The 27385-nt window shown below is 36.0% G+C and overlaps 1 protein-coding gene and 1 long non-coding RNA gene across 2 annotated transcripts; one reads left to right on the forward strand and one right to left on the reverse strand.

Moving 5' to 3' along the window:
* CIBAR1 (CBY1 interacting BAR domain containing 1) lies at positions 1-27248 on the forward strand. Its single transcript, XM_081816240.1, has 8 exons — positions 1-341; positions 906-1140; positions 3649-3717; positions 4667-4768; positions 8900-9004; positions 18536-18649; positions 24466-24585; positions 26493-27248. The coding sequence occupies exons 1-8, from the start codon at positions 316-318 to the stop codon at positions 26580-26582; spliced, it is 861 nt and encodes a 286-aa protein (XP_081672366.1). The 5' UTR covers positions 1-315; the 3' UTR covers positions 26583-27248.
* On the reverse strand, positions 4037-24471 carry LOC145720939 (uncharacterized). Its single transcript, XR_014144294.1, has 3 exons — positions 20752-24471; positions 5578-9715; positions 4037-5359 (listed from the first exon to the last, which is right to left on the reverse strand). It is a non-coding gene; the product is annotated as an uncharacterized LOC145720939 (long non-coding RNA).
* Positions 27249-27385: the final 137 nt, after the last annotated feature.

Below are 27385 nucleotides of genomic sequence, written 5' to 3' on the forward strand. Positions count from 1 at the left end.
CGCGGACGAAAGGCCCGCCAGCGAGCGCCGGCCACACTCGGCGGGAAGGAAAGCGCCAGGCGAACGCGCCGGAGGGGCTCGGGCTGGGCGCCACGGCCCGCCCCCCGGCTTCCCCTCGCCGCGCTCCCGCCGACTCGGGCCCTGAGCCCGGGGACGCGCCGCGTTGCCGTAGAAACGCCGGAGCCGGCGCGGCGGCGCGCGGGGCGGGCTCTCAGGCTCCAGGAGGCGGTGGCTCGCGCCCCGGCGCACGGTCGGGCGCCTCCGAGCCCAGGTCGTTGGGCCCCGATCAGGGTCCCCGGCCGTGCGCAAGGCAACATGTTGAGGCGCAGCATGGAAAACCGGTAACAGCCCCGGGGCCTCCGCTGACCAGGGCCACCCCCAACCCCCATGCGAGGACTCGGGTAGGGGAAGTGGAGCCTCTCTCCGTGGGGCCTCCGTGCCGAATTGCGAGCCTGGGCCGGGGTCTGGGCCGAGCGCGCTGCGCTCTGGGGCCTACCTCCCCCTGGTTGCAGCAAGCCCCGGAGGCCAGGGGTGGGATGGGCGATCTCGGGGATCACGTTCCCCGGGCGCCGGGCCGCGCATTGCCGCGGGCTGTGCAGACGGCTGGGAGACAGCGGGGCGCCCAGGCCTCGCCGAGCAGCCCTAGCATCCGCCGCCCCGCAGCGGCGCGGCTGGCCAGAGCCCGGCCTCTTCGTGCGCCTACACTGTCGGGGGTATTGAGGCCAGGCCCCAAAAGGGGACCTAGAGGACTAGAATCCGCCCCTCGGAGATGGTGGGATCGTTGATGGTTTGTGCCTTCGAAGCTGCAAAATGCCCCAGGAATGTTTGCATATCAAATTAACGTGGAGATGAAGCCCTCTCATCTCTAATGAGAATGATTTGCGTTTTGTTATTTTTTTCTCTAGGGACGCTCAAACCAGACAACTGCAAGATGCTGTCACAAATGTGGAGAAGCATTTCGGAGAGCTGTGCCAAATCTTTGCTGCTTATGTGCGGAAAACTGCCAGACTGCGAGACAAAGCAGATCTACTGGTGAATGAAATCAACGTGTATGCCTCTACAGAGACCCCAAATTTAAAGCAGGGCCTGAAAAACTTTGCTGATGAGTTTGCCAAACTTCAGGATTATCGACAAGCAGAGGTATGGAGGTCACAGCGTCATTGTTATGAGTGAGCCCTGAAGTAGTGGATGAAGAACCCGTGAAGACTTTCACTTGTAATCCACCTAACTGCAGTGGCGAACGCACACTTGATGATAAACGTACATTTTCATGTAACATTTTGTGAGTCTATTAAAGGGAAGCTTCCTGTGATTTGTGATTTTACCGTTTTCAAACTAAACTTTAGGGTGTCCTGAAGTCCTGAATTTCCCCACTTCATTTGCCAGCTTTTGGCCAAGGGGTGGCTATTTACAGGGTTAGTAAACATAGTACCCATGGGGAAGAAAAGGAGCATGACTTGTGTCTGGTGTGCACGTAAGTATATTTTAAAGTATGTCTGGAGATGGAAGATGTTGAGAGTCGTAATGTGAGTGAATAAGTAATGAACGGACAAGAGATCTTTGTTGCTTCAATGCTCTGGAAAGTTGACCAATATTTCATTGACAAAAAGAAAAAAAAGCAGCATTGATTTACTGATTGATATCATAGGTACTAGTGAGACTGTGGGGTCGTTTTGTTTTTTTTGGTTTTGGTTTTTTTGCTTTGGAAGGGAGGGAAGAAGGTGGTGTTGTAATTGTTTTCTTTCTAAAAGCTCATTTTTACTTTTAATACCTCATAAGCACCTTCACTTATATTTATATTAGTTTTCAAGATACAGGTTAAATGTTAGAAGTTGCCCAGTTAGAAGCTGTATTGCTTCTCTTGTACTCCTCTCATCAGTGTTTTTGGTACTTTTTAAAAGCCTAATACAGAAATTTCCATCATCAAAAAAAATCACAAAAACAAAGTGAAGATAATGATCTTTGAACCTATACTTGCTATTTGTACCAAAATTTGAGTAGTAATTACATTTGCGGGTACTTTTTGGGAAAAGTTGAGTTCTTGTCATATGATATTCTATAATAAACAAGCAACTCTCAGTTACACATTAACTGGGGACTTCAAAAATAATATATACTCACTGATAACCCTAAAATCCTATGTTAAGACAATAATTTCAATGCCCCTTTCTAGAAAAACTTTATGCTATTTATCAAATAGCAAAGTGAATTGATTTACATTTGTTCTCCTTTTTATTTCCCTTGCTTACCAAATGGTGGAGGTGCTAATGAACAATGAACAAAAAAGGTAGGCGACAAAAAGGAGAACAGAAAAAAAAGACTTGAATAATCCTTGCACTGAATAATCAGCGTATGGATTATTCGAAATGGTAGATAGACGAAACTATCCTGAGTATTCATGGTTTTGATTTTAGGATTCCTAATACTTAAATGCTCAATGAGAACCTGATTTTCTTCATTTTCCTAAAATCTTTTAAAGTGAAACATTCATATACATTTTGTTTATAGAAAAATCAATATGAAATGAAATGTACTATATAAACATGTATCATCAAAAAAAGCCTTCTTCCTGCTGCAAAAATAATACATGTTCATTTTAAACAATTAATGTCATCTTGTGTTACCTGTCCTGATAAAGAAAATTTTAATGTCCAGGAGTTATTTTTCTTATGCTATATTTGCCTTTAAAAAGCCCATTTCTTCTGTGCCTTCCACTAGTGCTATTAAAGAAAGTAATTACTCAAAACGTGATAAAATCGTAATGTTTAAGAAAAACAGTTTAGGGGCGCCTGGGTGGCTCAGTCGTTAAGCGTCTGCCTTCGGCTCGGGTCCTGGGATCGAGCCCCGCATCGGGCTCCCTGCTCGGTGGGAAGCCTGCTTCTCCCTCTGCCACTCCCCCTGCTTGTGTTCCCTCTCTCGCTGTGTCTCTCTCTTCAAATAAATAAATAAAATCTTAAAAAAAAAAAAAAAGAAGAAGAAAAACAGTTTAATTCTAAATAAAAGATCAACCATGCAGTTTGACAGCTCAGCAACACTGAGACCATTTATCTTTTTCTCCAAGCTTTGGTAATTTACAAATGGCTTCCCAGAAAAGGATTGCAGCTAATACAGTTCTTTTTGCTTTTGAGGATTGTGTTGCTTTAAATTTTTTCAATATGCTGTATCTTTCATCTTCAGTTTTCTTATCTGGAAAGTTGGACTATTACATTTCGGAGATAATATATGTAAAATATCCAATACTATGCTAAACACACTAAAATTGGTAGCTGTACTAATATGTGAGATGTCTTGAAACTTACCCAAAAGCTACTATAATGAAGAAAAATAATACAGAGATGATCGTATGGCAGAGATAAATTTCTTAGAAACCTGAAATGTTTTCTTGCCATATTGCATACTAGGTGCTTTTCTGCTTTCAGTGTTACTCTACATCTTAACAGCTTTTATTGTGTTTGAGTTTAGATTCTGAATTTTATCAGTTGCTGGTGATTATTCTTTTACTTATAAACTGTGACATTTTAAACATTTTAAAACATTACTCTGTGTAATAATTATGTTCAGGTTAAATAGCCCAGGTTTTATTTCAGAATTTAAATTTTGATATGTCTATGTTTCTTTTCAGTTATATTTTATAATAATTTTCAATAGGTTGAAAGACTTGAAGCCAAAGTAGTTGAACCTTTGAAAGCTTATGGAACCATTGTAAAAATGAAACGAGTAAGTAAATTCATTTTCCTACTATTATTAACTATTATGGCAAAGAGTATGAGGTTTCTAATAACTGTCGTCTTAATAAAAACTACAGTGTAGTTTATACAGTTTTTTACACACTCTGTGAAGCATCATTTCTTAGAACTTTGTGAATAATGAAATATTTTTAATGAGCTTATGAAGTAAACCATAGCAACATGAAGCAATACTTTATTACAGAAACTTTAAAATATTAATATTTATAGTCATGAAGAACTTATTTTACTAAATGAACATAAGATTATATTTTTCATTTTAAAGCAGGCAATAACATGTAGACTAAAAGTGAGTATGACAAAGTTGTATTTTTTTATTGAGGTATAACTGACATACTAGTTTCAAGTGTACAACATAATGATTCAGTAGCTGGATATATTGCGAAATACCCACCACAAGTCTAGTTAACATACATCACCATACATAGTTAGAAATTTTTTTTCTTTTGATGAGGACTTTTAAGATGTACTCTTAACAACTTTCAAATATGCAATACAGTGTTAGTAACTATAGTCACCATACTGTATGTTACAACCCCAAGTTCTGTTTTTTCAACCAACTTTGAGGTATAATTTACAGACAATAAAATTCTTCTGTTTTAAGTGTTCATTGAGTTTTGACAAATGTATATACACATATAACTACCACCACAATCAAAATTTTATATGTATATATATAAAATTATATATGTGGTCAAAGGTTTGCATTGAAATTGTCTGTGTCATTATTTGAGAGGGTGTTAAAGAAACACACATGTGCACACTCTCACACAAAGACCACACACTAATTTCGCAGTAATAATTCCTGTGCTGGTAATGCCTGGACCAAACAAGGAGTGTTTTCCCATTCTTAAAACAGAGTGTGTGTATTTTATTTCTTAAGTCAGAGATTTTCATTAATCAAAAATGCTTATTTTCAGGATGACCTCAAAGCAACATTAACAGCAAGGAATCGAGAAGCTAAACAGTTAACTCAGTTAGAAAGAACACGTCAGCGAAATCCATCGGATCGACATGTTATTGTATCCTTTGACTTTTGATCTTTAAAAAAATGTTTTGTAAGGTATGCTGTACAAAAGTAAATATATATGGAAATTACGCATTTCTGCTTTTAAATGTGCAGAAAATTTTAATATAAAGGTTGAAAAGAAACACATGCATTTACAAATTCTCATTATAGAAATCAACTAATTATAAAGAGAATACACCACCTAATTCAATCCCCTCATATTGTTTTCCAGAATAGGTACTAAAAAAAAAAAAAAAAACACTTAAAACGTTGAGGTTTTTATAAAAAGTAAGTTCAGAATTCTGAGTTTTTTTTTCACATGATGACTGAATATTAATTTTAAAATGAACTTAAAGATATATCATGAATCCAATATATCAATGCCCTGTCTGCCCCACTTTTGAGAAAAGGAAGGAGGAGTCATTTTTCCCCAGTATAATTCCTTTCACCTTTAAAAACAATAACAATGTGAAACCACAATTAGGACTAGCAGCCAAAGACCTTCAGGAGATTCTAGAGTAAAATTGAGGTTCATAGCTGGACACAAAAGGATCTAGATAGGGCTGTCTACTGTAACAAGGCTCTTCTGTTAAGAATGATGTGCCTTGGGGCGCCTGGGTGGCTCAGTTGGTTAAGCGACTGCCTTCGGCTCAGGTCATGATCCTGGAGTCCCGGGATCGAGTCCTGCATCGGGCTCTCTGCTCAGCAGGGAGTCTGCTTCTCCCTCTGACCCTCCTCCCTCTCATGCTCTCTGTCTCTCATTCTCTCTCTCTCAAATAAATAAATAAAATCTTTAAAAAAAAAAAAAAAAGAATGATGTGCCTTGTTCATGACTAAACAATAGAAAATAGTGCCTGGCTAATTGCCAGCAATTGGGATAAGTGCAGTTGTATAGAAAGTACTAATTTATCCCGCTGCCTCTTTTTCCCATTCCTTCTTATGTCTCCTTCCTACTTCCTAAAGGTTTTTACTGCCCAGCTCAGCCAGAAACCACAGGAGGAGTGGCTCTATGGGGGCATTTGAAGTTGCAGAGCACCTCCATTCCTGAGGGGAATCCCTTGAGCAGTGATTTGGGGCTATACCAATTGCCTGGTCCTCCTTCCTTTGGACCAAAGGTACATATGCCCAACCTTGAAATAAACAAAAGTGGGCAGCCATAGGGCTTGGAAGTGCCCATTGGAGGCTGGGACAGGAACATCTCATTGAGGCTTAAGATCTACAACTAGATTATGGAGTCTGGGTTTTAAGCAAGTCAGGCAAACCAGAGAATGATGAAAAATTTATGACTGACAACTAGGGACTAAGGGAGAGACCAGGTTGTCACCAGTTTTTAAGAAAGAGGTCAAAATTTTATTGTTTTGTTTGGAGGAAAATACATAAAGGCAGGAAAAATGTCACATCTGGAATCCTGAGTAGTTGGTAGGATTGAATCGGGTAATGGTATGGAGACTCAACACAGAAATGAATATTCCTAAGACAAGGATGTTTCTGACTTAGATGGTCTGTTGTGAACACTGCCGTGGAGGAGGTAGTCTTACACTGTAGATGAAACTAGAATTGGGTTCCCATGGGGGGAAATAAATACAACAAAGGAATAGATTATTGCTGTAGGTGAACTGCTGTGCTCACTGGGAAAGTGAGTGGATTTTGACAACCTAAGACTATTATAGAAAATAAAGGACAATCTAAATATAAACGTATTCAATATAAAAATATCCACTCATAGCATTACAGAATATTTACCAGGATGGACCCTTAAAATTCATCTGACAATTCAAAAGAGGTATGTTAAAGTTCAGTATGTAAAATAACATGGAGTAGCACTGATAGAAGAGGATGGGGTAAAGAAGAATCTCAGGGCTCTGGCTCACCGTTTCAGAAGCCATTTTTTTCATTAAATATACTGATATCTCTACTCAGAGTTATATCATAGTATCTTAATCAAAAGCATTTGCTACTCAACTTGACCCATTATAGGATTTTGAAGAATATTCAGAAAAAAAGAAGAAATAGAAACCCATATCCTCTTTGCTAAAAATAGCTGTATAATTTTGGGTGAGTTGCTATGCCTAAGTAAAAGGATTTGAGACTTTCAGAAACAAATAGTAGTTGCTGGAGGGTGGTGGAAGAGTAAGATGTACCAGCTGTAGTTTCTGCTTCCCCACTCTCCCTTGGTTTAGCCAATTCTGCCTACCCATCTAAATTTTAAAACTGTTTCTTTTATCAATAAAATGGGGAGGGCAAAGACATAAGTCAAAAGGAAGTAGTCACAAGTGAAGAACTATATGAGTCACATGTAATAGTATTAAGAAGTTAGTCTGCTTGCGTATTCTCATTAGTAGGTTAACGTGCATCAAATAACTGTTAGAAATTTTTCATACGAATCTATAAAGGAGCTCTATTTTACTTTTGAATTTCCTGTGATGAAGGTATATTTTTAAAAATCTCAAGCCCAGCAATATAGAAAATTATTTTTGATTACTGGGTATGATTAAAAGTTAAAAGTTTAGGGGCACCTGGGTGGCTCAGTTGTTAGGCAGCTGCCTTCGGCTCAGGTCAAGTCCCACATGGGGCTCCCTGCTCAGAGGGGAGCCTGCTTCTCCCTCTCCCACTCCCCCTGCTTGTGTTCCTGCTCTTGCTGTCTCTGTCTCTGTCAAATAAATAAAATCTTTAAAAAAAAAAAAGTTGAAAGTTTATATATAGGTTTTAAAAAACTTTACACCCTATATGGCAAATGTACACACACATACATATAAAAATATTCTTTTACACTTAGTATCTTAAAATCGTTCATTTGAGTTAATATAAATGTAAGAGTACATAATCACTATGAAGTTATAATTAATGTATAATTGTAAGATTATATAATTCTGTGAGCATATGATTTTAATTTACTTTAAAAAATTGTTTTCTTTGAAATGTATTTTTTCCTTTATGAAAAATTTCAGTCACAGGTGGGTAATAAAGTGGTGTGTCAAGAAATGGATCCTTATAGTAAACTCTTTTACTTATTTCAATTTATATCTTTTCTTGAAAGCAAGGGCTAAATGTCAGAATGATATGTGTCACTAAACTTTGATGACAAATGCACATTTTTCCCATGGATTAATTATTAAAGGATGATATTTGATACTTTTGAGTAAATATACTACATTAGTATAGGAAACAAAACTATTAGAAAGAATTTAATCAGAAAATTAGGCTATGTTTTTTAAAACCTCTACTGTTTAACAAAATATTTTAAATATTTTTGGGCAACAACTGTTCTAAAGTAAGAGATGCTTTTTTAAGAGAAATACATGAGTAGATTGGAAATGTTCTGCCCTTTACTGTAGCCACTAGCAATATATGGCTATTGAGCTCTTGAAATGCAATTAGAGTAAATGAGGACATAGTTTTTAAATTTTCATTTAATCTTAATGTAAATAGCCACATGTGGCTGCTGGCTACCACTTGATTATACAGTAGTATGAGTGTTGTCATTACAATATATGAAGCAAAGCATTAGAGTTGTCATCTAATTTGTTACCGGTATATATATCTTTTGTACTAAGCACTAACTAAATGGTAACAGTGTCATATTGTTAGCTTCTAAGAAGAATATACAAATATACCCCATGCTGAAATAAATATTTATAGTATATATTCTGCCATATCTGATTAGGATATTATAAGATTAGAAACATTTAATGCATTTGGAGAACTAGAAAATTACTTAAGTCATGGGTCCTTTTTTGGAGAGAAAGCGTTAAAGGGGAAAGAATGAGAAGAAAAAGAATAGAATGATAAATGACATAGACAGTGAAATAGGTGAAAGCAGTAGAAAATATAGAAAATTGTTTTACAGTAAATAATCCAAGGTAATATAGGGAAAAAAATGGTTTTGTAGGAAGAAAGGGAAGGAGTTTTGGTTTCTTTCATGTGAGGTCAGGAATCATGTCACTTAATAGATTTAAAGTTCTTTATTCTGCACGTGCTTATTATATAAATCATCTTATTTTATATGGTAAAATATATTATTGAACAATTTACAGTTGTTATGCCAAAAAGCCAGTAGTGCAATGGTAACATTTACAAATAGACTCAGTTGAATGGATTCTAACTTGAATTTTTTTTTATCTTTGGTTGGGGAATTCTTTTGCAGGCAGAAACTGAATTGCAGAGAGCTACAATGGATGCTACCCGAACAACTCGTCATCTGGAGGAAACTATTGACAATTTTGAAAAGCAGAAAATAAAGGATATAAAGGTAATAAAGTAACTTAAAGTTCAAAACATGTTTTCTAATGTTATTGTTTCATTTAAATGTGTAAAAAATTTAAATTACTAATTTTTTTAGCCCATAGTCTATACGAAAAAGATACTATAAATAAGAAATATGAAATGTTATTTTCCCATTTCCTCAGATACTCAGCTTGTTATCACAAGTACTATTTAATCAAAGGAAACTAACATTTATTATGTTCTTGTGCATCCAGTGCTATTACAGGCACCAAATATGTATTATCTTTTAATCTTATAGCAACCTCATAAGAATGAGGTGGTGTTATCCATATCTTATGAAATTTAAGCAGAGATATAAAGTAACTTACCCAAAGTATCATAGCCAAAAATCTGAACTATAAACAATTATGTATTTTAAAAATCTGTGCTTTCCATTATAATACACTCTCATTAAGTACTCTCTAGTAACTACATCTTATCAAATAAATGAATAGGTGAGAGTAGCCAACCACATAAAGTTGCATCCACCATGATATGGTATCACAAGAATTGCCTTATTTTATTGTAAAAAGCCAGTAGATTTGACACCCTTGGGATCATGGACTTCAGAAGGTCTTCAGTGACTTTTTCATAGGCACCTGGACAGATTTGGAGGATTGCTTGTGACCATAGTAAGTCCTTTAAAACAAGTAATCTAGGATGTGCTTTGGCTCACTGCAAATTTTCCAGGATCAAGCTTTAAAGAAAAATATTTTTGTCATTTTATAACTATTAACAAAGAAAACATCCTGCTTTCAAAAGTTATGTTCTTATCAATAAAATAAGCACCATATGCCACTTAATAATCATCATTCCTTTTTAAAGTCCATGAATTAACATTCATTTGCACCTTCCCCACCGCCCCCATCATAGTTTCAAACAATTTCAGAACTTTGATTTTTCTGATAGCCATGCTCAAAGGTCTCTAGTTTGGTCCTGAAGACCAAAAACCTGTTTTTAAAGCCTCTCAATTCACTTTGCACTCTGCTGTGTAATGCATGAAGAGCATCTCAGAAAGCTGCCCTGAGACAAACTCCATTTACTGAGGTGAGAGAGTGTGGGTGGGATATAATGTTTTACACTTGCTGACATCATCTCTTAAATTGAGGGGGAAAGGAACGTTATTAAAATAATTAGCTTTAACCTGAACGATGAGAATAGAGACTTGTGAGGTATGCTTGATTCCATTGCCACCTAAGGGCTTCGTTAGTGGTGGCAGTCTGATTCCTCACGTGGATCCACCACTGCTCCTCATGCCCGCAAAATTTTCTTTTACACGTGGCAGGCTGTGTCTCTGATCTTTGGGCTCACTTCAGGTTCAGACTACCTCTACAGATGTTTTTAATTCCCTGAGCAACCACCAGTTACAAAATGGGCAGAGAGTGAGTGAGTGCAGAATTCCCAACTGCAATTCCTACAATTCCTGAAGCATTAGGACATAGAGGGACTGCAGAGTGGAGGGTGCACAAAGAAAGGGGCTTTCAAGCTTTTCTCTTTGCCTACGGTATTATGCCCCTGGAAGGAAGTCTCTTGGTGGTCACCAAAAATGTAAGACAAGAAGAAACCTACTTTTTAATAAATTGAGATAGAATTCATACACCATACAATTCACCCATTTAAAATGTACAACTCAGTGGTTTTTAGTGTGTTCCAATATGTGCAGCCATTACCACTCAATTTTAGAACACTGTTATCACCTCAAAGTAAGACCTAGTACTTTGCTGCTTCCCACACCCCAACCCTCCCATCCCCACCCCAGCCCTAAGTAACCACCACTAATCTGAAGTCTCTATGGATTTGGCTATTCTGGCCATTTCATGTGAATGGAATCATAACATGGTTTTTATAACTGGCTTCTTTCACTTAGCATGCTTTCATTATTAGCTATATATATATATATATATATGTTATATGTATATTAGCTATATACATGTTTTCATATCATAGCATGTATCCTATCAGTGTAATTCATTCCTTTTTATGGCCAAATATTCCATTATATGGATATAACCACATTTTGTTTATCCATTCATCAGTTGATGGACATTTGGGTTGTTTCTACCTTTGGGCTATTTTTTTTTTTTAAACATTTTATTTATTTATTTGAGAGAAAGAGAATGAGAGAGAGCACATGAGACGGGGGAGGGTCAGAGGGAGAAGCAGACTCCCTGCCGAGCAGGGAGCCCGATGCGGGACTCGATCCAGGGACTCCAGGATCATGACCTGAGCCTAAGGCAGTCGCTTAACCAACTGAGCCACCCAGGCGCCCACCTTTGGGCTATTTTGATTAATGATACATTCATGTACAAGTTTTTGTATGGACATATATTTTAATTTTTCTTACATATATATCTAATTAAATTGCTGGATCATATGGTAACCCTATCTTTAATCATTTGAGAAACTTCCTGCACCATTGTACATTCCCACCAGTAATATGAGGGTTCAGATTTTTCTGCATCCTCACCAGTACTTGCTGTTCATCAGACTTTTTCAGTACAGCCATCCTAGTAGGTGTGAAATGGTATCTCATTGTGGTTTTCAGTTGCATTTCCCTACTAATGCTTATTGGCCATTTGTATATCTTCCTTGAAGAAATGTCTATTCAGATCCTTTGCCCATATTTTAATTGGGTTGTCTTTATTATTGAGTGGTAAAAGTTCTTTATCTGTTCTGGATACAAGTCCCTTTTCAGATCTATGATTTGAAATTATTTTCTCCCATTCTTAGGGTTCTTTTCAATATCTTGGTGTTCCTTGAAGCAGAAAATTTGTAATTTTGATGAAGTCCAATGTATTTTTTGTTGTTGTGGCTTATGTTTTGTCATATCTATCAATCCATTGCCAAATCTGAGATCTTGAAGATTTATCTGCTTTCTTCTAATAGTTGTATGGTTTTCATGGTTCAATTAAGCCTTTGATCCATTTGAGTTAAGTTTTATGTATGGTGTGAACTGAAGGTTAAACTTCATCTTTTTGCATGTGACTGTCCAGTTGCCCAAGCACGATTTTTGAAAAAGCTATTCTTTCCCATTGAATAGTCTTGGAACTCTTGTTGAAATGGTTTTATTTCTGGACTTTGTCTTTCATTGATCTATAGGTCTCTCCTTATGCCAGTACCATACTATCTTCATTAGCATTGCTTTATATGAATTTTAAAATCAGGGTGTATGAGGTCTCCTTTGTTCTTTTTTAAGATTGTTTTGCTATTCTGGATCTGTTATAATTCTGTATGAATTTTAGAATCAGCTTGTCAGTTTGTATAAAGAAGTCAAGTGGGATTCTGGTAGGGATTGCATCAAATCTGTAAATCAGTTTGGGGAGTACTGCTGTCTTAAAATTAATTTTTCCAATCCATGAACATGGGATATTTTTCCATTTATTTAAATATTCCTTAATGTATTTTTAACTGTGTTTGTAGTTTTCAAAGTATAAGTTTTGTGCTTCTTTTCTTAAACTTTTTCCTAAGTATTTTGTAATTCTTGATGCTATTGTAAATGGATCTGTTTATTTAATTTCATTTTTGGATTGTTCATTGCAAATGCACACAAATAATTTATGTTTGCACACTGATCTTATATTCTGCAACCTTGCAGAACTCATTTATTAGCACCGATAGTTTTTTAGTAGATCGCTTAGGATTTTCTACTTACAAGATTATGTCATCTGTGATGACCTACACTTTAAATGCAGACCCCCATGATCTAGCAAACTTCCAGAAATGGTTTCCAGAGGTTGATATTGAACTCTGTTATGGTTCTGAATTCCCCTTTTATACATCTTTCCTCCTCAGTATCAAATTGTTTCTTTTCCAAGTCAGGCCTCATTTGAGCTCTTTTATGATGAAGAGGGATGCACAAATCCCATACCAGAAGCCTCAAAGACAAGTCAAAAAGAGTTACATTATTGCCCCCCTTTGTTGATGTTAAGCATGTCTCACATTTCTGTTTATGAGAAAAATTCTTAGAAAAGTAAAAATCGTTGATGCCACTCATAATTTTGAGAGAAACATCAGAACATTCTTATTCTTACCTGTTATCAGGCTACTGCTTCAGATGGGGACAGAGCTTCTGGCTCCTTAACCTCCCAGGGGGCAGAATGAGTGAGCACTGCTGGTAACTGTACTACTGTGTTCGAGGTGGGTTTAATTTACAAGTCCATCTGAATTTTGGTAGCAGCATTAATCAGCAAGGTAGCACAATTTTTAGATACTTTTCATAGGAACCTTGCAAAAAATTTGTCTTTCTGAGAAAAGTTGTTATGGAACTTATTGTACACAATGTGAATGAAAAATCACAGTCCCTGGGGTGCCTGAGTGGCTTAGTCCATTAAGCAGTTAAAAATCCCGACTCTTGATTTTGGCTTATGTCATGATCCCAGGATCAGGAGATGGAGCCCCACACTGGGCTCCATGCTGGGCATAGAGCCTGCTAAAAATTCTCTCTCTCCCTCTCTGCCCCTCCCCCTGCTCATTCCTCCTCCTCTCTCTCTTAAAAAAAAATCACAGTCCCATTTGCTTCCCATGTAATCGGAAAAGTCATCAGTTATAGGGTGAATGTCAAGGGAATTTCAGATCTATAGAAAAGATCTTGACCAGGGGTGACTCCTAGAACAGAGAGGGACAGGAATGCAGTATGTGGCAAAGTAGCTAACGTGAGCAAGAAACATCTTCTAAATTTAATTTTTAAATGCTTTATTTTTCTTACAACTAAATAAAAATCACGATAAATTTTTTTCACAAAATTATTGAGAAAAATGTAATAATCCTACTACTCAGAAATAATCAGTTAGCATTCTGGTTTATATCATTCCAGTTTTTTTTCTATGCACATATACACAATAGATATGATAACAAATTTTCTTAGGTATTGACTATGTCACATATTATATGCATTTTATGTGGATAAACTCATTTACTCCTCACATCCTTATGAGGAGCATGATAGCATTTCCCCTGTACATAGAGCTATATTTAAGTGAACCACACTGTATGTAGCATCACTTTTTAAAATTTAATATATATCATGGGCATATTTGCTAAGAAACAGAGATGCATATCATCCTTTTTGGTATCCTCATAGTATTTTCCTATGGATATATTACTTTATCTAACCAGTCCTTATTGGTGGATATCTAGGTTACTTTTGCAATTATAAATCTCATTGCATCATTAAACATTGGCCTTTTTGTTGATCCAGTTATTCTTTTCAGATAAATTACCAGAGTGGCATTTCTGATTCAAAGAGCATGCACCCTTTAAATTTTGATACCGTCTGTCCACAAAGCTTTAAACTTATGTCCACAAAATTTTAACTAGCGTTTCTACAAAACCTTGCATGAGTAACCCAGTGTACTAATGAAGAGTAGCAGTATTTTTAATAATAACTAATCTGACAGGTGAAGGAATCAGTGTCATCTTAATTTGCAGTTACTACTAAGATGGAATATTTTCATATATTTAATGACACATTTCTTCTTTAGTAAATTACCCACATTTTTCCTTAGCCTATATTTTTATTGAATATTGGTATTTTTCATATGAATTGTAAAGTCTTTATATTGAGAAAATTAACCCCTTATATTATAGAGAAGATACGTTGCAAATGTATTTTCCCATTTTGTTTATGGTGTGTTTTTGCCTTAAAGTTTTATTTTTGTTGCCAGATCTGTTGGTCTTCTCCTTTTTGGTTTCTGACTTGGTGTCATGCTTACAAAGGTTGTTTTCATCCTTAAGTTTGTATAAATACTTGCTTCTATTTTCTTCTAGTATTTGTGATATCTAAAAAAGTTTTAAATATTTAAGCATTTTATCTGGTAGTTGTGTTTTGCATATGGTATGAGGTAGATATCTAATTTCATTCTTTTCAAGTAGATAAAATTTCTCTTGACATCATTTATTGAATAGCCTCTACTCTGGAGAACCATTATTTCCCCTTTACTTGCCAAAATGTTAGACCTTTTATGACTTTTTGGTTAGAAGTCTTACTTGCTAATTAAATCCTATGGAGGCTTTAATATTAGGAAAAGGAACATTTTCTAACTTAGCAAGTGTACTTCTTGAGTAATAAAAATAGCTAACTTGTTTTGAGCACTTATTCTAAACCAGTTACCATACTGTACTTTTTCTTGGATTATCTGATTTAGTCCTTAACCCCAAAACCTCTGAGGTTGGTACTGTTGTTATCCTCATTGTAAGGATGAGAAAAACTAGGGAAAAGAACATATTATATAAACTGCTTAATATTATATAGCTCTTATGTTTGTCATGATTGGAACCCAGATTTATCTTAATCCAGAGCCTATATTCTTAACTACTATACTCTCCTGCTTTACAGAATACTTCCAACAGGTAAGAATTTCAGATTAGCTCCCCCATCCCCCACCAATAAAAATTAAGTATGTGCCCAAATTGCCTTCTGGTCACACAAAATAAAATTGAAAAGGGGAAAAAAAAGAAATCATTAATGCTTCTGTCCCTGATCATACTGACCCATTCCAGATAAGATTATATGAGATCACTGAAAGTTAGCTGTATTTATTTGAGGAAAATTATTTCTAATTATGATTGGTTCCTAGAAAGTTCTACCACCCTTCTGGTCATTCACTGAAAATATTTTATTTCAAAAACATGCTTTTTATATTCTTTCTTACATTAGTTGTCATCTGACTTTTAATGTTCCTTGCTATTATTCTCCTTCTGCCTATTTTCAGATATTTTATGAAATCCTAACTAGAAAGAGTATGATTGGCAGTATTCTTTTCTGACTATACTCAGAGATATAACTCTCCTCTGTGATAATCTTTAGGCTTCATCGACTCTTGGGTCAAAAATTCCAAGTCTGGGATACTAGGTTACCAGTACCAGTAGTGATTTCCCACTACTGTTTCTGACAGAAAAATAAACAGTATAAAAAATCAGTAGAGCCATTCTCCTCTTATTTAGGTGTTATAATACAGGTTTTGTCAAGAAATAAAAGTTCAAACCATAGAAGATTAAACCAAAGTATCACAAAACTTGAGAGTGATTTCCCCCCACCTTCTAAGTAGTAAATAATAGCCATTTATAAAGATAATTTGTAAAGTACTTATCACTAATTAAAGCTAAATTTTGAAATTGGAAAATGGTAGCAGACTAAAAGTTGATCAGTGTCTTAAAATGAGAATGCAGTAGTTTCTCTAGTTAGAGGATATGAATAAAGAAAATAATGTATTGACAGACATATCTACGTATTTTTCAGGGCTTATGTGCTAAGGGGAATATAAATCCTATAAAATGCTAGTATTAAATAACTGTTAGTTCAGAGATGACACAGAGATTTTGACTATGAGAAATTTAATAACTATATTCACATATTTGAAAAATATTTTAAAATATTCACATATTCCACAAAATTACCACAGTGGAATAGAACTGAATTAAGCCTAAATCTACAGATTTAGGTGTAATAAGGTTGTAAATGTTTGGATTTCACTAGTTACTAAATAGTGTATCTATTAAAGATTTAGAATGTCATTTGTGGAAATATTTAAAAATAGGAGTAACACCTAACTCACTTGAGTTAATCGATTAAGCTTAATCCCTTATTTGAGGCTATTTTATTTCTCAGGTACTTTTATAGCATAAGGTAAACACCTTCTCTTCTCTATCCACGTAAGTAAACAGATGGTCTGTAAATATCCAAGAAAAACTAAAACATAGTTGACTATGTAACACTGTAAAATGTGCTTCTCCAACCTCCCTCTGTACTTACCTGAAACAAGTTTAAGGGTTTATTGTATAATTCTAAGCCTAAGTAAATGAAAAAATTTTGTTCCAGCCTTGAATAAAAATAAAGTCAAACTATGTCTATAGTTTTTTGTATAGTTCTTTATTTACTAAATGTAGAAAGTCTCTAAATTTAAGATTCAGAAGGAAAAATGTAAGCCTGTGCTTGATTGTTCCCATTACCTAAAATGAGCTGCAGACCAAGAACCAAGTAGGAGTCTTCAGTATTTTGGCTTATCATTGGCTCCTAGTTCTGCTGTTTTCCCTCTAGGAGTTTCCACACTCCTAAAGGGCACTCGACTCCTTTCTAGCTAGGCAGCTACCTTAGGAAGACTGACAACTAAGTGAGTCTCTAAGTCCCAGTCCTAATCACAAGCCAATTCACCTCGAAGGTATTTCCTGGATATCTGGAGATTCTTGGGCATAATGCTGCTTATTAGTTGCCACTGCAGTATGCCAGAATCCTCTGTGGCCTACAGGAATTGACAGTAAGGGTCACTGTTGAGTCATAGTTGTGTCTTACCCCAGAGCCCAATCTTTGCAGACCAGAAGAGATACTTTTCTGCTACAGATCTGTTTACATTGAGTAGTGATCAGAAACCTATTAGTACTCCCTTAAATATTCTTCTAATCCTTAAGAAAGAATGGAGATGGGGGTGGGGGGAATTAAAGGACACTAAGGGATAACTAACACTGTCTTCCAAAGTACAGGACCATTCCTATCTGGGTAGTAAACACAGAAGAGCAGGAATGAAGAGAAATGGATATTTGACTCTTGTCTTCTATAACCCATCTCTTCTCTCTTGCCCCTTTAAGGACAATGCTTGAGTATTTTCTACCTTATTCTTATTCTGCCCACTTCTACTTTAATGCCCTGATTTTTTATTTTGATAAGGGACAAGATAACAAAAGGATAAGATCCTATTTTATTGAAAACTTGTCTGGTTTGTATCCTTTCCTTACCTACCGACTATCTCACCCCTGCTTAGATCAACATGTACATCTTCATTCATTCTCTTAGTGCATCATCTTCCTTGTCATAAGTTATCAAGTTCATAGGGTTTACATGCAGTTTATCTGTGAAAGAAATGATTGATTCTAGCAAGAATAGCACAGTACAGTAAGCAAGAACTGTAACCTTTGAAGAATCAGACCCAAGTTTCAACATTCTAGCTGTGAGCAACACTAGGCAAGTTATATATTCGTAAACTGGAAGGCTCTGTGCAAATCCATGATGCTATTATCAGTGGTAACAATATAATTACCAAGTAATTCTTTTGTGGTTAGAGAATACAAGAACACATAGAAATATGATGGGATATAATTCCTGTCTAAAAAACATTCTATTGTTTAAACATCAGTTGGAATTACAAAATACCAGGTTTAGAACTGACCTGCTTTATCTAATACTTCTAAACATATGGTGACAGAGTAGTACATAATGGTATACACATTTTAGTCAGATCTTTTTTTATCACAAATGTCAATTACAAGGTATACAAAAACTAACTTAAAAAATAAGAGGGAAGTAAATGGTCAGATAGGAAATATTTTGTATAATTTCCAAGGTTGTGCTATAAAAGGTCTTTCCAACTATTTTTATTCCCGTTATCTTTTGTACTTCATTTGCCCTGTGGAAAAAGAGATACCTTTGTATTTCATAAAATGCCAAGACTATAGTAAGGAATAAATTTACTAAATTCACAAATTCATATGATTGTTTAAATTCAAATCTTTGGTTTTTTTTTTTTAGACTATATTTTCAGAATTTATCACTATTGAAATGTTATTTCATGGCAAAGCTTTAGAGGTCTACACTGCTGCCTACCAAAACATACAAAAGATTGATGAAGAAGAAGATTTGGAGGTAGGACTATGTCTATCCAAGTTCAGTTCTTCTATTAAGATGGACATATTTAAAAGAAAGCATTAGGTTGTGTGGGTAAAAATAACTTAAAGTAAATAACTTAAAGTAAAATAACTTCGAGCACTACAGTGGTTTATCTTACTGTGTGAAGTCCCAAATAGCTGAACTTTTATGATTTTCTAAGTATGTGTTTTTAACTTTTCAAATTAACCATGGTAAAGTTCCAAGAGTTAATTTATTAATAGCTAGTTGATAAGGCCATTATGTGAAACAATGTATCATTTTGACTAGTGATGTAAGTCCCTTAAGTATACTAACAGTAACAATGATTTGTGCTAACATTTGAGTGCTTTATGCTATGTAGAATACCCAAAGCTTCACATGAATTTTCTCATTTACTCCTCACACAATCCTATAATAAGGTAGGTGCTGTTGTTATTCTCATTTTACAGCTACAAAAACAGGTTTAGAGGCTTTAAGTAACTTAACTTGACCATAGACACTTAGCTATAAATAGCAGAATCAGGATTCTTAATCAGTATGCTATGAAATAAATGTAGATTTATAATAAGGCTGGCTTTGTACTGAGAGTTCAGTGCAAATCCAATTGGCCAACTAATGTTAGAGCATTTAAATATCTAAGCCTGGCTTCAGCAAGCACATCTGAAGAGTAAATATCCTACCCTCCTATCTTCTAAAAGGGAAGAAAAAAGGCAGAAAAGTATTTTTGCTAAAACAGGTAAAATATTGGAGATATACTTTGTCCACATTTTATCTCTGTAGTAGAAGTGAAAAAGGCCAGGTAGTTTCAAGATATAGCCAGAATTCTGTATTACTAAGTGATAGAATTTGGGAATGTCTGCCATTTGACAATTGTGAAGATTCCCCGAGTTGTTTATTAACTGTCCATCATAAAGCACACCTGGGCCTTCTCTTCTCACTACTCCATTGGTTCCAGGAAACTTAAGTCAGTAAAATCAGATTACAGCTTGACTAAAATGAAGAAAGGCACATGTTTTAATATGTGTGTATAGGTTTTCCAGTGCCAAAATCTCATCTCCCAGTTTTATGTCAGTTATGCATATATGATATTTCTGTTTATTGTTTATCAATAGATGGCTTCCTAAGGGTCCAGTCCTTCCAAATACTAAAGCTAAGATCTCTTAATTTTCACTCCTTTCATGTCCTATTTTTTTAAAAAATAGATCAAGCTTATATGTGTCATTTGTAAAATAATAAAATAGCAAATGTTTATAAAATGATTACTTTGGACAGCTACTGATCTATGCATTTTAATTATATTTTAATTCTCCCATCAACTTTGATAGAAGTACTTACTGTCCTCATTTCTATGGAAGAGAAAACTGAGGCAGAATGAGGTTAAGAAACTTCCCAGAGAGTCCCCTAACTAGTAAGTAATATAGCTGGGAGCCAAACCCAGAAGTCTGACTACTGACACTGTGTTTGCATCCTCTCTATCCTGCGAAGAAAAGTGTGCTTCTTGATGAGTAATGTGCACCATTCCCTACAAGAAACAACACTGCATGGAGTGGCAGGTTCAGAATTGATCCCCCACTTTTCCTACAAGACTGGAATCCTCTTTACAAGTATTTTCATTCTTCTTTTTTCTAAAATGCCCTTGAGATGCCATTTGTTAATGGTCACTAAAGTTCCTTCAATTCTTTTGGACCCTAAGATTTTCCTTCTCATTCCAGAGGTCCTAGTTAGGTTTTTTGTCACACCACTTCTCTTACTACTATTCTTAATCAGCTAGCTAGGTAGCTCGTGAGAGGAGAGATTCATAAAAACTAAAGATCTCAGGGCTGTGTGGCAGATAAGTTTTTGACAAAGTATCAACTTCCCCACTTTGTAATGGGGCAGTATTGAACAAGTTCTTCATACTTCAGCTTCCTTATCCCTAAAATGGAGATACAGTATTTACCTCATTAAATGTTCCTTCAACAACTGTTTGTTGAGCACCTGTTATATGCCAGGCAGCATTTGAAGTTCTGAGGATTTAGCATTATAAGTTAGAAATGGTCTGAGTTGTCAAAGCAAAAACTTAAAAATCTACCATGGAGTTCAGACACTAACAGGCATACCTCAGATTGCAGCAGTCCAGAACTCTGCAAAAGGAATATCACAACAAAGCAAGTCAAATGAATTTTTTAGTTTCCCAGTGCATATAAAAGTTATGTTTACACTATACTATAGTCTGTTTTTTTAAGTTTTTAATTCCCGTAGAGTTAATATACAATGTTGTATACTATAGTCTCTTAAGTATGCAATAGCATAAGATCTTTAAAAAAGCGTACATACCTGAATTAAATATTTTATTGCTAAAAAATGCTAACCATCATCTGAGCTTTCAGTGAGTCATAATCACTGATCACAGGTCACCATGACATATATATAGTAATAATAATAATGAAAAAGTTTAAACTATTGCAGTAGTTACCAAAATGTGACACAGAGACACGAAGTGAGCAAATGCTGTTGGGAAAATGGCACCGACAGACTTGCTTGAAGCAGGGTTGCCACAAACCTTCAGTTTGTAAAAAACAGAGTATCTGTGAAGCACAAACTATTTAAGTTTTATAATATGACCAGTCTCATAAAAAATATAGTGTGCTGTAAGTATATGTGATGGAGGATTCTAAATAGTCTGGAGAAATCAAAGAATGATTTCTCAATGAGAAGTTTGAGGGATGTGTAGGAGAACCCCTGGCAACCCTTTCAGGCAAAGGATACAGATAGATACACAAAGATCCTGAAGCATAACAAACTATAGGCATAAACTGTTACTATTATGCCTATAGAGATTGGCGTGGAGAGGAGAGGAGAAGAGTCTAGGGACAGCTGTGAGACCAGGGGAAGTAAAATGATACCAAACAGGTACCAAGAAGAAAAAGGATCCTTTAAATACAGGGTTTCTTGGAAGTAAGTAGAGAAAATATGTAGAGAGAAACAGAGAAAGAACTTGCTATTTTTCTTAGGTGGTCCATGCTTTACAAGAACTGCTGAGACTTAATCTGGCAGCAGCTAATTTTTTTGCAGTTAGGCATCTAGTTATATTACAGACCATCTTACCTTATTTGTTCTTCACATAAAAAAGCATTGTCAGGCTCATTTCCCCTTCAAAAGATCATCTCTGTGCAATCACTTCAGAACATCTTGAGACTCACTCCTAGAAGAGATCTTGGACCATACTGGGAAAAGCATTATTGCCAATAAATATTCCTGTAAATCTGTTGTTTTGCATTGAGATTAATTTTAGTATTTAACTGGTTTAGACTTTTATCTCATGGGTGTATACTGTCTTCCATTTCCCACTTTTAACTTCATCTTTGCTAGAACAGTTAAAAAAGGAATGTTGTTCTAACAAAAATATATCCTTTCCAAGTAACAGTTGATTAATGAGTCATCTAGTTTTTATATAATACCAGGGTGCCAGTGTTCCATATCTGGCACCAAAACATAATATTGAGTCCTCAGTAACATGTTAAATAATCTAATTAGCATGCCTGAAGTGCCCTAAAACACAAGTCTCACCTGTGGGTCTAAGTCTCATCAATTTCTTTGGTGTTTGCACCTCTCTAAAGTTTAAAGAAATGTGTAGAGACATCCTTAGGTTTTTTTTTTCCCCCAAAAAAACATGGGGATTAAGGTCATGTTAACATCATTCATTTATCATGTTACTGTCTTAAGCTGGAAGGAGTTGAAAAGATAAAACAGGGCTCCTTGCTCTAGAGGAACTTAAAGCTAGTAGGAGAGATATGTAATTACAGAACAATGAAATGAAAGCTGTATTGAGGGTATGAACAATAGGAGCTAGAGAATACACTAGGAGAAATTGACTAGAGAATAGGAGAAAGCGGAAGATGGTATTTGACTTGGCTCTTGAATGATGAGTTTGCTGGAATTCTGGGGAATTCTAAGGAATCAGTATTGCAAAGGCAGAATAGAATATGTTCTACATATAGGTACATAGGCTAGAAGTGAAGAGTGATAGGTAGGTTTGAGTCATCTTAAGCCTTGCAGGTCACCTAAGGAATTTGGATCCTGGGTAGTCAGGAGCCAGAAAGTTTTTTAATAATATATTTTGGTCTTCAGTAAGCTAATTCTAAGTAAACTATAAAGAAAAATGTGTAGAGTCAATAAATTAAAATGGAAGTACCTCAGATGAGAAATTGAGGGGCAATCGCCAGGGTTTTAGTTTGGTCTACTAAATGTATGGTAACATCGTTCATTGTAAAGGTGAAATGTAGAACTACAATGTCCAACACAGTAGCCACTAGGCATATGTGGCTAAAGTTAAAAATTCAGTTCCTCATTCATATGAACCACATTTCAAGGGCTTGGTAACCACATGTAGCCCTTTTGGACAGCACAAAATAGCAAGGATTTCTATCATCTCAGAAAGTTCTACTAGACGATGTTGGTCTAAGAGACCAGAAGGTAGTTGGGCCTCTAAGTATGGCTATCAGGAGAAAGCCCATAGAGAATTCCTTGAAAGGTAGGCTTTAAACGCTGTATAGATAAGATCTTTCAGAAAAAGGTGTAAAAAAAAAAAAAAAAAACACGGCCTAAGGGAAACCCTTTAAAAATATTCAAGGTATAAGCAGTAGAAAAGGAGATGTGAAGAAGTAGGGCAGCTAGCACATGAAGAGTTTAGAGATGGCATGCATGGAAAAGAAGTTTCATAACAAGGTCAGTAAAGATCAAGACAGAAAGATGACCTTGATGGTTTCTGGCAGGAGCAATCTCAGTGGAAGGTGAAAGCCTACTTGTATGTTTTTGACAAATAGAGATGAAGTTGAATATAAAAAAAGATTGATCTTGAACTTGTTTGCTGGGGGAAGGAACCTGTGGAGAAAGCAAGCTTTTGTTTTATGGTTTCAAGTTTTGCATATAGGAAATATGCGCCTTGGAAAGAATCAGAATGACATTTGCTTAAAAGGGGGGTTGGGGGAGAGGGTGAAGAGTTGAGGAAAAAGGGAGTGAAGCTGAAGAAATTCACATCTGATAACCTTACCTATTTGTATGTTAAAGAAATGGGAGAAGACAAAGATATAGACAGGCTTAAGAGAGTGGTATTTGGAACTGTTGCTTTAGGGAAAAAAACCCAACAAAGGTATTCCAGATTCTAGTGAAGTTGGAATGTATAAATTATACTGGCTTCAACTTACTCTTATGTGAATACTAGCAGAATACTGCAATCAAGTTAAATTGGTAAAAGTTGAGATAAGCAGAAGACAAAGAATCAAAGGTATGACTGACTTGCAGCCTCCCTACTGGCAAACATCCTCTTTGAGGGTAGCAACTTACACATTTCCTCAGCAAAAGCTCTCACGTGATGGTTTGAGGACCCATAGTCACCTTACCTGGCTCAAATAAACTTTTTAGCTTTCATCTTTACAACTTAAAATACTGTTTGTATTGGGGCATCTGGGTGCCTCAGTTAAGTGTCTGACTCCTGATTTCGGCTCAGGTCATGATCTCAGGGTCATGAAATCAGGCCCCAAGTAGGCTCCTCGCTGGGCATGAAGCCTGCTTGGGATTCTCGCTCTCCCGCCTCTCCCTTGTATGTGCGCTCTCTCAAATAAATGTTTAAAAATATATATTTTGTATTTAATTTTTTTTAATTAAGAGTAATAGAAATTTTGTCCTGGGAGGTGGAGGTGGGTGGATGAGCTTTTGCAGAGGAAATGTGTTAAGTTGCTAAAAAAAACCTTAACTAAGAGGAACTTAATATGGCTTTCTGGATTTCCAGGGTTTGATATCTACTTTATAATGTTGCTTTATCATTCCAACAGGTTTTCCGAAATTCTCTGTATCCACCAGATTATGCATCCCGTTTAGATATTGTAAGAGCAAATTCAAAGTCACCTCTTCAAAGATCACTCTCAGCTAAGTGTGTATCTGGAACGGGACAGGTAAGCTAGAAACCATACATAATATAAAGGAATTTGAGCAGCTGCCTTTGGTGGTGTTCAGTACTAAAAATGTTTCCTTTAAGTCCTGACTTAATATAACTTACCCTCCTACCTTCTTACATAAAGTAATGGAAGATTACACTAGGCGCAGCTCTCTTATCTCTTTATCTTGTATACTATAGCACATAATACTCTCTAAAGCAGAACATGTGAGAGCAGAAGTGGAAAGGACAAGATAATGCGAATCTAGATTTGTTCTGCAGTATAATATGAAGAGCACAGATTCTGAAGTCAAACTGCTTAGGGTTTAAAAATTCCACTATCATCACTTACTGAAAATTATACCTAAAAAAGATCTTTTGCTGAACATTATCTTAGATACAGAAGTACATTATCTTTAGGTAAGAGTCAATTTTCTCATTTCTTCCACACCCAGAAAACCTGAGTTACCTGGTGGCTAAAACTGGGAGGGGTGAACAACCTTGTTCTCTAAGAGGCCACAGAAAAAAATGGGCCATATGGTCTATGTCCCAAGTAAGGGCAGCCATAAACAGTATATTAACAAGTCAATTTGGCTGTTACAGTAAAACTTTATTTACATAAACAGGAGGCAAAATGGGGTATAGCTTGCCAACTTCTGATCTAGAGATCTATACCCTTTTTCATACCCAGCATTCAGAATTCAAAATTGAGCAAAATATTTTCAAAATTTAAATTTTAGGTAAATGTGACCCAATACCTTCTATTTTCATTTGGTTCTCCTCTAAGCATTTGTTTACTCATTTATTTACTGCTTTCTATGTATGCCTCTCTCCCCCAACCAACTTACATTTTTATCATTCCAGCATAAGGTGCCTTACACATTAAGTTCCATATAGCTAGTATCATAGTACATACAAAGTTTGTTTCTATTTCGAGCTAATGTTACCAAAATTAGCTAACATCTGTGTAGTACTTTAAAAGTACATCATTCCAGGGTTTCTTGACCTCCACACTATTGACTTTGAGCCAGATAATTTGGCAAGGGAATGGGGAGTAGTATCCTGTGTATTCTAAACATGTTCAGCAGCCTCACTAGCCTCTACCCACAAGATGCCAGTAACACACACAAACACACCCCCCAAGATGTGACAACAGTGTCTCCAGATATTACCAGATGGCCCTCAAGAAAGGTTTGAAGCAAGACGACCCAAGTGGCAATGGTCAGGACTTAAAGCCAAGTAGTGAATTCAGATTCTCAACTCATTCCATTTAAATCATAGTATTAGGGGCGCCTGGGTGGCTCAGACGTTAAGCGTCTGCCTTCGGCTCAGGTCATGATCCCAGAGTCCTGGGATCGAGTCCCACATCGGGCTCCCTGCTCGGCGGGAAGCCTGCTTCTCCCTCTCCCACTCTCCCTGCTTGTGTTCCCTCTCTCGCTGTGTCTCTCTCTGTCAAATAAATAAAATCTTAAAAAAAAAAAAAAAAAATCATAGTATTAAATTTTAATATTTCAGCTACATAGCTGAAATATTCTTGGGAGTTTTTGTTATCCCTTTGAGGATTCTCATTGAAATGCCTATTTTTGTGACCCAAGAACTATTTAACCTAAAATATATTTGCCATAATATCCTGAATCTGTACCTTTTCTCTGAAGTATTTTATGTTATTAAAATGCTGGTATCCAACTGGAATCTAATGGTTAATTTCATATTTTTGCTCAAAAATAACATGATAAATGAATGAAAAAACTGTGACTCTTTTCAGCCTTAGAGTACAATAATTCGTAGGGAAGTCTCATTACTAGAAATTATCTTCCTGAAATACATGTTCTATGTGCCCTTCTCTGTAAGAGCATATTAAAAAGATACCAAGCATGTAAAAATATTTTAAGTTAATATATTTTTTAATGTGTTAACTTTTAACAGGTATCTACCTGTCGACTAAGAAAGGATCAACAGGCAGAAGATGATGATGAAGAGGATGAAGACTTAGATGTTACAGAAGAAGAAAATTAATTTTCTTAAGTAAACTTCACCTTTCAGGTTTCATCTTAAATGACTTGGAATCCAGAATTACTACACTGTAAAACTTTATACTGGCTTCATACACGTTAAACCTCAAAATGAAGTCCTACTGGAAATGAAAATTAAAGGAAATTTGTGCTGACCAAAAATGAAGGTTTTAAAAAATATTACACACCAGTCATTTCAACATCCTATCCAACAGTATGTGATTTTTGTATAGGTTACATTTAAAAAAAAATTATGTATTTCAAAAGTATTTCCTATTAATGTACTATACATAGTTGTGGTTGCAGTATAAGTAGATGACAAAAAAACAAGAGATCTAACAATTTGACTTGCTTCTTTTGCTTTCATTGCCAAAAAAGGGTCTTTAGTCATTCTGATTAAATACAAATTCTATTCCATAAAGCCTTAAAAAAAAGACAAGGGTTTTTTTTCCTTTCCTTTTTTTCACTTTTATTACAACCTTAAGTTTCATTGCTTGATAATTTACTTTTCAACAAGACTGTTATTTCTTCTGATTAAAGGTAATGGGACACTAAGGTATCAGTGTCTTAAATTTTAGATTAAAATTTAGTGTAAATTTTAGATTCAAAAAGAAAGTTACACTCAGCCTGATTCTGGTTTTAAGATGAAAATGATTATCATACTAAGGAATTATCCACAAAATTACAACTTTTAGAAAGCTGTAATTTGGTGGAATGTTGCCTAAGAAAACATCATGGAGGGCGCCTGGGTGGCTCAGTCGGTTAAGCGTCTGTCTGCCTTAGGCTCAGGTCATGATCCCAGGGTGC

Source organism: Leptonychotes weddellii, chromosome 4, assembly GCF_054177405.1.
Source record: "Leptonychotes weddellii isolate Sample4059 chromosome 4, ASM5417740v2, whole genome shotgun sequence".
NCBI lineage: Eukaryota > Metazoa > Chordata > Mammalia > Carnivora > Phocidae > Leptonychotes > Leptonychotes weddellii.